The 12,024-nt window shown below is 54.5% G+C and overlaps 1 protein-coding gene across 1 annotated transcript; it reads right to left on the bottom strand.

The window, feature by feature from the left end:
• Nucleotides 1–2,719: 2,719 nt before the first annotated feature.
• On the bottom strand, nt 2,720–11,350 carry LOC131563761 (chloride intracellular channel protein 2-like). Its single transcript, XM_058813881.1, has 6 exons — nt 11,138–11,350; nt 6,636–6,745; nt 6,089–6,214; nt 5,001–5,107; nt 4,435–4,616; nt 2,720–4,290 (listed from the first exon to the last, which is right to left on the bottom strand). The coding sequence occupies exons 1-6, from the start codon at nt 11,192–11,194 to the stop codon at nt 4,129–4,131; spliced, it is 744 nt and encodes a 247-aa protein (XP_058669864.1). The 5' UTR covers nt 11,195–11,350; the 3' UTR covers nt 2,720–4,128.
• Between the last annotated feature and the right edge of the window lie 674 nt (nt 11,351–12,024).

Here is a 12,024-nt window from a genome sequence, read left to right as displayed (position 1 = left end):
AAAAGACTTTGTAGGTTGACAGGTCTGAGCTGCAGCCTCCAGACCGCTGACTCCTGCTGCACCTCCCTTCAGTGGTCTGAGCTGCTTGCCTGGGTTGGGAAGATGAGCAGGATGTGGGTGGGGACTGTGAGAGCCCCAAAGGCTGGAGCCTGAGTGTGGTGTGTTTAGAGGATATGCATGAAGAGGGGTGCGGAGCTGACAGGCTGCAGAGAAGTGAATTTGGTTGCTCAGACCTGTGTGGTTTCTCTCCATGCAGGAGCTTTCCTGCAATTCAGTGGATTGGGACCCAAGCAGGTTGGTTGGGACATTCAGGTCACCCCAGGAGACGGTAGCAAAATTGGTCCTACTTCATGTGCTGGTCTGGGTGTGCCCTCACCTGGGGATGTGTGGCAAGTGCCTGCACTCAGAAGGAGCCAAGGGCACCTGACAGACTCTGCCATCTAGCTTGGTCACCAGGTCCCCTTATTCTGCAGGCCAACCTCCCCTGTCTTGTCCTCACCACTCACCACTGCTCTTCTCAGGGTCTGTGACACAGGGCCAGTTCCTGTGATTCCCATCCTTCAGATGCACGGGGATAGGGGATTTCTGGTCCTGCAGCCTATGGGAACAGCAGCTCAGCTTAACACTTTCTCACCTCCTGACACTGCTCCAGTAGCTCTCTGTCCCCTGGGATCATTCATGCTCCTGGTGACAGACAGGACCAGCAAGCTGCCCTCTGAGTTGGGTGCATATTGGCTCATGATACACTCTGAGTTTGGGGTGGGGGGGTTGTGTGCTTCCTTCTCGTGGCACCACAGCAAATGGCATGAGCCTGTCTCCAGGATTTTTCATTCTGTGTCATGAAACCTGGCAGGATTCTGATTTTTTTCTATCCTCTGTTTTCCAGAGGATGGAAAACAGGCTAGATAAAGTTTTTGTTAGGAGAAAAGTCCCATCTGGGTGGCATGCCCACTTGAAATGGATGATAGATTCATCTCAACTGTTTTCCAGTTGTATCCATGCCTGACAGATGGGTACTGGCAAACAGAGGTAACCAATGATCTCTGGATAATGCACCTTCAACGACTCCATGAGAAATGAGAGCCTCTGTTTTGTGGTCAGCAGGTCACAGTCAGCCTCGTGATTAAATAATAGAGGCTCAGGCTGCTCATCATCCTGTCCTGTCTTCCTCAAGAAAGTCCCACTGTGATGTCCAACCCCATAAGATGAGAGGACACAATAGACTGAGAAACGTGGATCTCATGCCAAGACTTCAGAGGGACTTTCCATGTGGCACCTAAGGAGCAAGCACTGTTCAACCTGTCTGAGCCCCAGCCTCAGTGCAGGTAGGGAAAGGCACAGAACAAGTTGCCCTGTCTCCTCTCCTCCATGAATAACACCTCAGGATTTTAAGCTCTTGAAAGTTTAAAATGTTCTTCTGCCTGTCAGTCACTTCCCCACTGCCCTTAGGAAATGTGCTCAGTGAGGTAGGGCACGAGTTGCAGTCACAACAAGAAGGGCCTGGTTGAGGTCATTCTGGCTGGATTTCTCTGAATTAAAGCCTTCCAGGGGAAGAGAAGTAATTAGAAGCATTTCTGGTTGGCTGATAGCATGGTAATTTGAAACTGAAGTCAGGGGAAAAAAACAAGATCTCTAATGGGAACTGGAAAAACCTCAACATAGGAGAACTGGGCCAGGTCCCAGCAGACAGAGCCAGCGGCTGGGGGCTGCCTCTGTACCTGCAGCTTTGGGAAGAGTGTGCACCACTCAGTGCTGTTCTCTCAGAAAAGCCATCTTTCATGACCCTGTCTCCTGGATGATGTTTTGGGACATTGGAGCACCAGCCTCCATCACTGCCTGCCTTTTTTCCAGAGAGAAAGGATGAGTATTTCCCTCTCCAAAACTCCCCGGACCCCGGCACTTGCTCTGAATTGTGCCACTTTGCTGTTGCTGTGAAGCCCAGACTGACCTCTCCTGTCTGCAGGGGCATCCACCCCAGGAGTGTCCCCTGATGACCCCAGCCGAGGAGCCGAGGGTTACATCAGCCACCTGGAGCTCACAGACACATCTTCCAGGAGGAACTGCACAGCCAGCTTCTGGGATGAAGAGGAGAGGCTCCTCCCAATGCCAGCAAGGTCCAATACTGCTCCAGCAAGGAAGCTTTTGGCAGCAGAGGACCAGCCTTGCCACTGGCTGAGCCCTGTCTCCAGGGACTGGAGCATGCACTGAGAATCAGCTTGGGATGCCCAGGTGCCCAAAGGCTTTGTCACTGCCCTCTTGCAGAGATGTGAAAAGAGCAGAAGACAGGTGGTAGCCCTCAGGAAGGAAGATCATGCAAAAAGAAAGCATGGATCCATGTGTTTTGTCCAAACCTTGGCCTCATGTTCTCTTCTGATCAACCCCCAAACCCCACTGGAGCCAGGGTTAATCTGCCCAGCCTTCCACAGCGCTTCCCACTGACACAACACACCACAGTGAAGAGCAGAGCTTCTGAAAAGCCAGACCTTGTGCAGGTCAGCAAGGAGAAGTGCCAAGTCCTGCCCCCAGGGAGGAAGAGCCCCGTGCACCAAGCCACATTGGGCTGATCTGAGCCAGTGATCCAGGCCAGCAGTCTGCAGCTACAGCTTCACTTCTGCTAAACCTCAGAGGAGTTTCCACTGCAGGAAAGCCCCCACCACTGCACAGCACCCTCTATGCCAGCAGCCTTCGTGCCTGGCTGACAGCACACCAGAAAGGCATATTAAAATATAGTTTATTGCTATTCTTAGTTTATAAAAAACAACAAACCAAAACCCATTAGTAACAGACCCAGTCCCCAAACCCAGCACTATCTGAGGCAGGCTTGTGAGGACACACATTTAGTGCAAAGAGGAAAGTGGCAGTGAGGGCTGACGAGGCTCTGCTCGCTTCTTCAGTTCCCACAGAACCCACCATGCCCACTGTACAGTATCCATTTGCCTGGGGCTGGTTAGGGAGGGCTGGCTGAATTCTCAAGGTCTGGTGGGAGTCCTGGGGAAGCTGGAAGTGTCAGAGGGGGAACATAGGATGTCATGGCTGTGCAGAGCAGCTTTGATGCTTCATGTCAGCAACACAGGATGTGAAGGCAAGCTGAGCCAAGGGGCACTGCCCACACCTTTCCACAGACACAGCACTTTGCCAAACAGCTGCTGTCTGTTCTCCTGGACTTTCCAGTGTGGGAACCAAACGTGTGCCCTACCCTGTGGCTGCTCCCAGCCTCAGGTGCCAGAAGTGTTGGTGGGAACTAGAGGCTATGGAGCTAGAGCATGGCTGCACCCTCTGCAGGGTTTGGCGAAGCACAAAGACTTCTGAGCTGGGAGGAGCCATTGCAGCTAGCAGCACATGGCCCTGGGTGCTAGCAGTCATAGGAGGGATGCCCTGATCCTCAGCCCTTCATCCTCAGGCCCTTTGCAGCTCCCCTGACCCTTTGTTTCTGCCCATAGCTGGTCCTGGCACTGCTGCACCAGGCATCACCCCCAGCACCCACCTACCCCCATGTCCCATTGGGAGTCAGACCCATGTCACAGCCCTCAACAGTGAGCACAATTTTCAATGTGATGGGCAAAGCCTTTCCGTGTCTTCAGAGGGAGCTGATGTCTTGGAAGAGAGGGCTGTCCAAATGCCGGCCCCAGGTGCTGAGCAGGTTGGCAAGAGGCAAATACAAACAGCTCCAGCCCAGGGGAAGCACCGGGATCCCGCGACAAGCACAGCATGGCTGGGACCACGCAGGGCTGACAAATGGGAATGGGGAGGCTGGGCTGGCCTAGCTATTTGGGGGTGTCATGTCTTGATGAGGAAGTGCTACTGCAGGAGGCTAGTCCTCAGCTTTTCCCATGACACATAGTCACAGGCTGTGAGAAACATTTTCGGGGAGTAGGGATGCAGCTACACCCAGATGGGAGCAGTATATACATTTGGTCAGCACTGCTGGTGCCCAGGGGCTGCAGCCAGCAGCACAGAAGGAGGAGGCAGTGGCAGGGGCTGTGAAGCAAGGTGCTGTTTCTGAAAGGCAGGAGCTAGCGATGTTGTAAACCCTCTCCAGTCTCTCCATCAGCTGGTTTTGGTTGTGTCAGGGCTGCAGAGTTGGAGGGCTGAGCCAGGGCAATGCTGCCACCCCACGCCTCCCTATGGCTAGGTCATCTTCCTGGCAATGCTGGCATATGTGTGCTCGATCTCCTCATCTGCAGGACAGGTGTGACTGAACTCCTCACAGGCATAGGCATTGTTGAGGTACCGCCAGACGCCCGTCATGTCCTCTGGGATCTCGAAGTCACGGTACTTTTTGGCTGCAATCTAGAAGAGAGTGAAGGAGGAGGAGGCTGAAACTTCCAAGAACTGGGGGAGACTCACTCTCTGGCTTTGGCACGGGGACTCCCTGTCCACTCTTCTTGGAGCAGGTACCCCCCCTACCCTGGCCGCGGGGGCCAATGGTATTACCTTGATGATGTGCAGTTTGGGCAGAAGGTTGCAATCAGCCAGAGTCAGATGGTCTCCATCCAGGAATTTCCTCTTGGAGATGGTGATGTCCTCCACGCTATCCTGGTCAATCTCCTCTGGGAGAGGAGTGTTCAGGTAAACATCCAGGCGCTGAAACTCCCGCAGCAGGGCCTTCTCAAAATCTGGAAGAGTGGGAAACCAAGAGTAGTGAGTGTGTGCCCTGCATTCCCAGGCAAGCTTTAGGCTGTGCTGGGCTGCCTGAGCCTCCCACAGGTTTTGCAGAGAGGGAAAAAGCCCTCGGGGCCACACTATCAGGACACAGCATTGACCCTGGCCCATCTCTGATCCCAGGGGACTACAGCAGCATCACCCTATGCTCTGCTGTTATCCCTGTGCAGGGAAAAGAGAACTGCCTTTATCCTTCCCCTCTGCCCCTCCATTTCCCAAGGAGGTTTTGGTGAGGCAGGCAGCAGGAACCTTAAGCCCATGGCAGGATTTGCCATCAGACAAAAGCATTTCTCGTGCTGCAGCATGGTTGATAAGAGTCCAACAACCCCAGTCCTTACTGATATTTGCTTCTTTGCGTGGGTTCTTGATGTATGCTGAGAACTTGGCAAAGATGTCACTGCCCACATCAAAGGACTCCTTGTACTTGGGGCTCAGGTGTGGATACCTTGGAAAAGACATTTATGTCAGTGCAGGCAGGAACGGAGCAGGGATACAGCAGTGTCAGTTCCTGGGCCACAGAGCCCAGGGCTGGTACTGGAGGATGCAGGGGATGTTCATCTGTCTGTGGGAGAATCATGATGATGTAAATTACTGCAGCTGCCACCCTGTGAGCTGTGTCTTCTATCTGGGTTGTTTGCCAGGACACAATCTCAGGGCAGATACTCCACAGTTTGGGAACACTGGTGGCAATAGAACCCCAGGGCAGAGCTCTGCCTTCAGGCAGTTCTGGCCCAGCCCAGAGGACACACATTGGCACAGAGGGGTCTCAGGAAGCCAGGAGCTCCCCATGACTTCCTCAGGAACTGTCTTCTGTTTGACATGTTCCAGGGTGTGCTGCAAGGCAGACACATTCAAGGAGGCAGGTGACAAATGTATTTGAGCTTCCTCTGCAGCAGTGGGGGGCCTGCAGCCACCCAGAGCATTGGGGAGGCTGGTTTGGAGGGCTCCCCAGTGAGCTCAGGGAAGACCACCTCCCCAACCACCCTATGGGTCACCTGCATTGCTGCTGTCAAGCAAGGGCATTTGCTTTCATTAGCTGAGTGCACTGAACATAAACAAGCAATGGGGTCTCACATTCCCCTCTACCTCAAGACCGGTTGCCACAGCTAGTGGCAAACCCACCAGTGCCAGGGTGCCTGCAGGGACCTCCCCATGTTTCCCCTCTGCCCCCAGAGCAGGGGTGTAATGGCTGGTGCATTTCCTCCCCCTCTTTTCTATTCCTGTTGTCCCCGTGCCCTGCCCAGGGGACCCAGCCCCTCAGCACCAAAGGGCTGCCCTGCAGAGCAGGCTCAGGGGCTGGGGGGAATCCGCCTGCCCGGGCTGCCCTGGGGCACCTCCTGGCACCCTGCCTCAGTTCCCCAATCTGCCACGCCCTGGACAACACTGTGACAGCCCCGAAATGGGGAAGGAGTGAGTTTGCAGTTACGTGGGTGGACCCAGGGTCTGCTCCAGGAACTCCTCAATCTTGATGAAGTCTGTTTTCAGCTCCTTGTTGAACAGCAAGAAGGGTGGGTTGGTGCCCGGTGCCAAATCTTTCAACTCTTCAGGTTTCCTGGAGCAGAGAAAACAAGCTGGCTCAGAGCCTGTAGCAGATCTGCCTCCACCAGTCCCCAAGGAAAGCAGCCACAGCAGAGGTGGGGACTAGGAGGTAGCACAGGACCAGGAACATTCCCAGCTCTGCTGGCTTCAGGGAGCTGACAAGTGCTCTCCAGCCTCTGGATCTGCCCAGTGGTCCATCAGTCATCCTCACATCCAGCAGGACAGGGAGTCCCTGGGCCATGCACACTGGCAGGTGGCCCAAGTCCGTGCTGACCTACACTTGCCCAAGTGAGGTGGGCAGTGTGTGGGCAGTGATTGTCCCTGTGCAGTGACACACAGGCTACAGAGCAGGCAGGGGGAAGAAGTGCTGATGGGAGAGCTGAGCAGGGCCTATCCCACCCCATTGCTGGCCCAGGGCTTCAGTGCCACCTCACCTGGTCATGTCCACCGTGGTGACATTGAACTTGACCCCTTTCAGCCAGAGCACCATGAAGAGGCGCTGGCAGAAGGGGCAGTTTCCAATGTTTTCTCCATCCAGACCAGCCTGCCAGGAAAGCAGAAAAATGAAGATTTAACTCTTTCACAGACCGGGTGCCCAGACCTGCAGAGCCACTGGGTACAGCACACTGCAGGGAGCCCCTCCCGACTCCGGGGGGCTCAGCTGTAGGACCCACCCTGAGCTAGGGCCCTGAGGGCCACCAAGAGCATACTCAGGATGCAAGGGGTTGGATCCTTCCCTGAAATGTGAGATCAAGCCGGGAGGAAGTGGAGAAGGAGGCAGAAAGTGTTTGCTAATGGATGGGGAGGAAGGGAGGGTCCTCTTGGCTAGGACGCCAGTCTGGAGACAGTGGGAGAAGGGAAATGAGCTCATGTTTGCCAGGAAAATAGCAATTTGTTTTCATGTGTTGATCATGTCTGCCTCCCATCTCGTGTGTGTTTAACAAACCCCGGCACTATGTGGCCAGCCCAAGAGCCACCCAGCAGCCTGCCCCAGGCTGGAGGATTGTGCCAAAGAGAATTTGTGTTGGCATCCCACACAGCACTGGGAGGAAACAGAGCGGACTGTCAGCTGCTAAAGGAACCCTTTGCAGCCCCTCTGCATGAGCACAGACACAGGCAGAGTGAAGCACATTGCCTTGCTATGTAGCAGCTGAAAATATCCTTCGCAAAAACAACCAAAACACCTTATGAGGAGTTTGATAAGAGCAAGTTCTCTTGTTCACAAAACCTGGCTGAGATGCTGCTGTGAGATGGAAGTTGTGCTGTGGTAAGAGGTAAAATGGCTCACAGGAAACTCAGCTTCTTTAAGAGAATTACCAGGTTCCTAAGCTGCATGTGAGGTGTGGTGCTCCAGCTCATGGCCACCCTGCCCTGGCAGGGAGGAGCAGCACAGCTCATGCCAGCCCTATTACAGAAGGATGCTGCTCCCTTGGAGCCGTGTGTGGTGAGACATGAGCCTTAGTGGGCAGCTCTGCACTCTGCTTTGATATCTGATAGTGAGCTGCAGCCCTGAGGTTAAGCAGGAGGGCAATGAGATTTAAGAGGATCTGGCAGAGTCAAGTAGCAGCAAAAACATCCAGGGTGGGCAGCTGGACATGGCTCCAGAGCTCACACCTCTTTTGGGACCATAAGACAGGATGGCTGAGAGACAGAGACCTGGGCCTGGTTCTCCTGGGCTGGAGGTAGGTGCTACAATTCACCACAGACACTCAAAAACCTGTGGAATATGTAGTGCACGGCTTCTCCAGGAAGAGAACACTGACATCAAACTCACCTTTAGGGAGACTGTAAAGGATCAAAACAATCTTCCAATACTCCAGGTAGTAAGCTGGAGCAGGGGTTCTGTTTTTCCATCATGCCAAGACCTTTCAGTCCTTCCAGAGGACCAAAAATTACTTTTAATAAGTACTTTTTATGTCATGAAATCTGAGGAACGAAATGGGAACTGAAAAACGTTGATTCCCTAGGACGTGTGCCCAACAGTAAAACTGAAATCTACACGAGGCTGGTCAGTGTGTATTAATAGCAAATACTCCCAGAGGGGCTACAGCTCAGGAACATCCTGTGTCATTGATAGCAAATAGAGCTTCTTTGGAAAGGAGTGTAACTGGGTCTCAATCTTCCTTTGAAGGAGCTGGAGGGGAGAGTCAGAGAAGAGCCTCAAGGGCTGCCCATGGGTAAGAGCACAAGGCATCTCTGCTGCCCCTCCCCAGCACCTCTGCCACCTACGACCCAAACTACGGCCATGCTGTGGAGCATCTCCAGAATCAACAGCACAGCCAGTGCTTTTGTGGCGGCCTAGCATGAGGACCAATGCTTTCCTCCCTGCTCTCCCTGCCAGCTGCACTCTCTTCGACTGCCCTGGCCTGTCACAAGGCTGGGAATGAGAGGGCGTATTTTGTCCTGTTGTGCCCCCAGGAGCTGTTGTGCTCAGCCATGGCAGCACACAGCCCTGGTGGGCATTGGGACAGCGGTGGGGCAGGGTGGGCTGGGGGTCACTGAGGGGAGGGGTGCCTGTCGCACGGCCTGCTCTGGGCATAGACTCTGGTCACCTGCTTCAGGTTTTCCCATGCTTGTCTGGTAGCTCCAGTCTCCAGTCTGAGTTGGTCAGGCTGGTCTTCCCCCTTCCCTTTTCAAAAGAGAGAGGTGAGGAGTTTCGGACTAGAGTGGAAAGAAAATCAAAATGGCCTCTGCCGGAAGAAAGAATCAGGCCTGTACCAGGATGCTCAGAGCCAAAACCCTTATCTGGAGGAATTGGAGGGGAGCTCCACCAGCTGCTGTGGTAGCATCAGGCTCTGGAAGGGCCGTGGGGGGAGCCTCAGGGATCCGGGAGCCCTCAGAGGAGCCTTGCAGCCATGTGCCGTCCCTCGCTGCCGACCGCAGAGCAGCACGGAGCAGGGGGAGTCATTGCTCTGCACTTCCTTCCCCAAAGTGCCTCGGCTGCTCCTCCCGCTGCCGCAGGAACTGGGCGGGGGGAGGGCACAGACTGACATTCCTCAATCTTTTACCCTCAGATGATAGAGAAACCCAGCGTGGACTAGCACAGAATCTCTAGGAGGGTTGCAGGCTTTTAGCCCCAACTTTCTGAGGCGTCACTAGGCTGCATAGGGCATTGAAACCCCAAAGCTACTTCACAGTTCCTGTGGTTTCCCCATGGTGAAACAATCTTAAAATGCAGTGGGAGGAGGAAACAGCTTTGCCTGCTTGGGGCACTGCTAAATATTCAGTCCCCATGGAACCTACCACAGCTTCCACAACCACCCCGAGAGCCAGAAAGCAGCTAAATGCCTGGTAGAGCTCCAAAGCAGAGTTTCCTCCCAGGCAGGGAGAGCCTCCCAGGCAACAAGACAATGCTCTTGCCAGGGACATGGCAGGGTGAGAAACTGCCAGCCCCTTGGAAACCACCCACCCCAACCCCAGGCTAAAGTGGGACTTGCTCTGCACCTGTCCATCCTTACCATTGTAACTCCAGTGTGTGCCAAAGTGAAAGTTAGGCAGGGTGCCGTGCCATGCCATGCCATGCCATGCTGTACCAGTAGGTGCTTGTGAGAGCACCGGCTTTCCCCATGATTTACAGCTGCCACTGCTCACAGCAACAGCTGTGTCTGGGGCATTCCCAGCCTGGAGAGGTGCTGAAGGCAAAGGAAGGTTCCTGCCAGCAACTAGAGCCACCGTGTCTTTAAAAGTAAAACTGAGTCCTGAGTGCTGGGAGGGGGAGGCACAGCATCAACTTTTCTGTGAACAGACAAACCAGGAGGGTTTTTTCACGCTGAATTACAGCACAGGGGAAGTCCTGATGATGCTGCTGGTTTTCTGTTTCACTTCCCTCTGAAAATCCCCTAGAATGTGCCGCTGCCATTGCAGCCACCTCATGTGTTTTCTTTTCCAGCCGTCTCAAGGAAAAGTGTTAAGCAGAGAATTCAAGGCAGATTACTTTTACCAAGAATACACTTGTCCAGACCCAGCTCAGCAAAGCTCAATGTCCATCAAGAAGTGCTGTGGCTACAATTTTGGCACAGGGGAAGAACTCTCCTGGGAAGGCTCAGATAATCCTTTCTAGCAAATATGTCTAACTACTACCCAAGGAAGGCACCATTCAGTGCCTAGGACTGCTGGGTGCCTGTGCCAAGGAAGCTGGTGTCTCTGACCTTTTGGGCACCAAACTGCCCCAGGAGGAGAGCAATGAAGCCCATGGGCCCGAGTGCCTACAGAGAAACCACCCTTAAAACCTTGATGAGGTGGCACAGAGAGGCATTGCCTCCTTCTCATTGTCAGCAGGGCCCCTGGCATCGCTGTGGGCAGACACAGTCACCGGCCACCAGCTTTGGCTCCTCTCTTTGTGCACTGCCCATGGCCACTGCAGATATTTTGAACTTGAGAGTTAAACTATTCCAAGGAAAGGGTTCAGCAAATTGCTTAACAGGAAAAAAAACAGAAACCATTTTCAGCCAATACCCCTCCGTGGTGCTGCCCCATCTTGCCCACATGTGGAGTCCCGCACCAGTTCCCCAAGCCAGCCATGCTTGTTTCATAACTCTGCCCTCAGAAGAGGCTGAAGTGGCTGCTGCCAGCCCTCCTGCTTGTTGTTCCCAGGCTGGGGCTTGTCTTATCTGGGTTTTGAGAAGCATGTGTGTTCCCACTCCTTCATCATGCTGCTGCCACCAGTGCCACTTCTCTGGGGTGCACAACCATCACAAGACCAGGGCATCTCTCAGACTGCTGAGTGTGACACCCCACAGTCCCCACAATCCCCACAGTCCCCACAGTCCCCACACCACCGTGTGGTCCCCCTGTTTGGGCAACCATTTAGCCAGCCCTTGTGGCGAGTGACACTGAAATCAGTACCCATCTCCAGCCTCACAGAACATGAAAACCTGCACCCAGCTGGATCTTGGTGAGGATGAGCCAAAGAGTCACTGCCCTCCCTGAGACCCACCTTCACGAACAGCTCGATCTCAGGCTCCTTGGGGGTGTTGTGCTGCCGACTGTCCATTCCTGCAGTGTGGGGAGAGACCGCCGGCCGCACGCTGCTGTGTGAGTGGATCTGTGCCCTGCAGAGCTCTGATGGGGGAAGGCTTTCAGAGGGCCGGTGCCTTGGGCCTCTTGGCTGCTCTTACTCCGCAGAGGGCTGGAGCTCACACTTTTCTTCCTTTTGAGAAGGGAGGAGCAATGGGGTGTGTGCCAGGACCCGCCAGCAAGGGAGGAAGCTGCAGGGCCTCAAAGACGTGACTCAGCACGGGTCTATCTGGTCACATTCAGAGTCTATCGCACCCACCCAGGTGCTCCTCCAGTGCCTCTGAGCAGTGGGCTGGCATCCCCAGCAACTCTAGTCCACAGCACTGCTGCTAAGTCTTCCCAGCTGGGAGCAGGGGTCTATAGAGGAAATGTCTTGCCTGTTGCTCCTCCTGCTGCTCCAGTCCTGGCCCTTTGCCACTCTCCCACCCTCATGCTGGTGTCCAGTACCCCAGGGCTTCTTTATCAGTTTGGGGTGAACCTGGCTGACCTTTTCGCTGCCTTCTGCAGCTGCATTATGACAGGCAGCCACCCGGAGGAAACGTAGGGCTCCTCTCCCAGCCCGGCACCCTCAGGGGATCCCTGTGTGGCTTGTCTGAGCACCCCTTGCTGCAAGGAGCTGGGCTGCACGGGGCAAGTGCTCAGGGAAGCTGAGTGGAGCAGTTTGGGCACATGTCACTGACTTTTTGAAGGTGGGGCATAGCCCTTGGGTGGGAAGGACTGCAAAATCTTAAGCTAGGCAGGAGATAAAAGATGCTGAAGCATGCCGGGGAGCAGTGGGGAGCCCCACAGTGCCCCTGGCAGCTGCCC

The sequence above is a fragment of the Ammospiza caudacuta genome, chromosome 14, assembly GCF_027887145.1.
Source record: "Ammospiza caudacuta isolate bAmmCau1 chromosome 14, bAmmCau1.pri, whole genome shotgun sequence".
In the NCBI taxonomy this organism is placed as follows: domain Eukaryota; kingdom Metazoa; phylum Chordata; class Aves; order Passeriformes; family Passerellidae; genus Ammospiza; species Ammospiza caudacuta.
The sequence above is the reverse complement of the archived record's forward strand: the minus strand, read 5'-3'. Positions and strand labels throughout refer to the sequence as shown.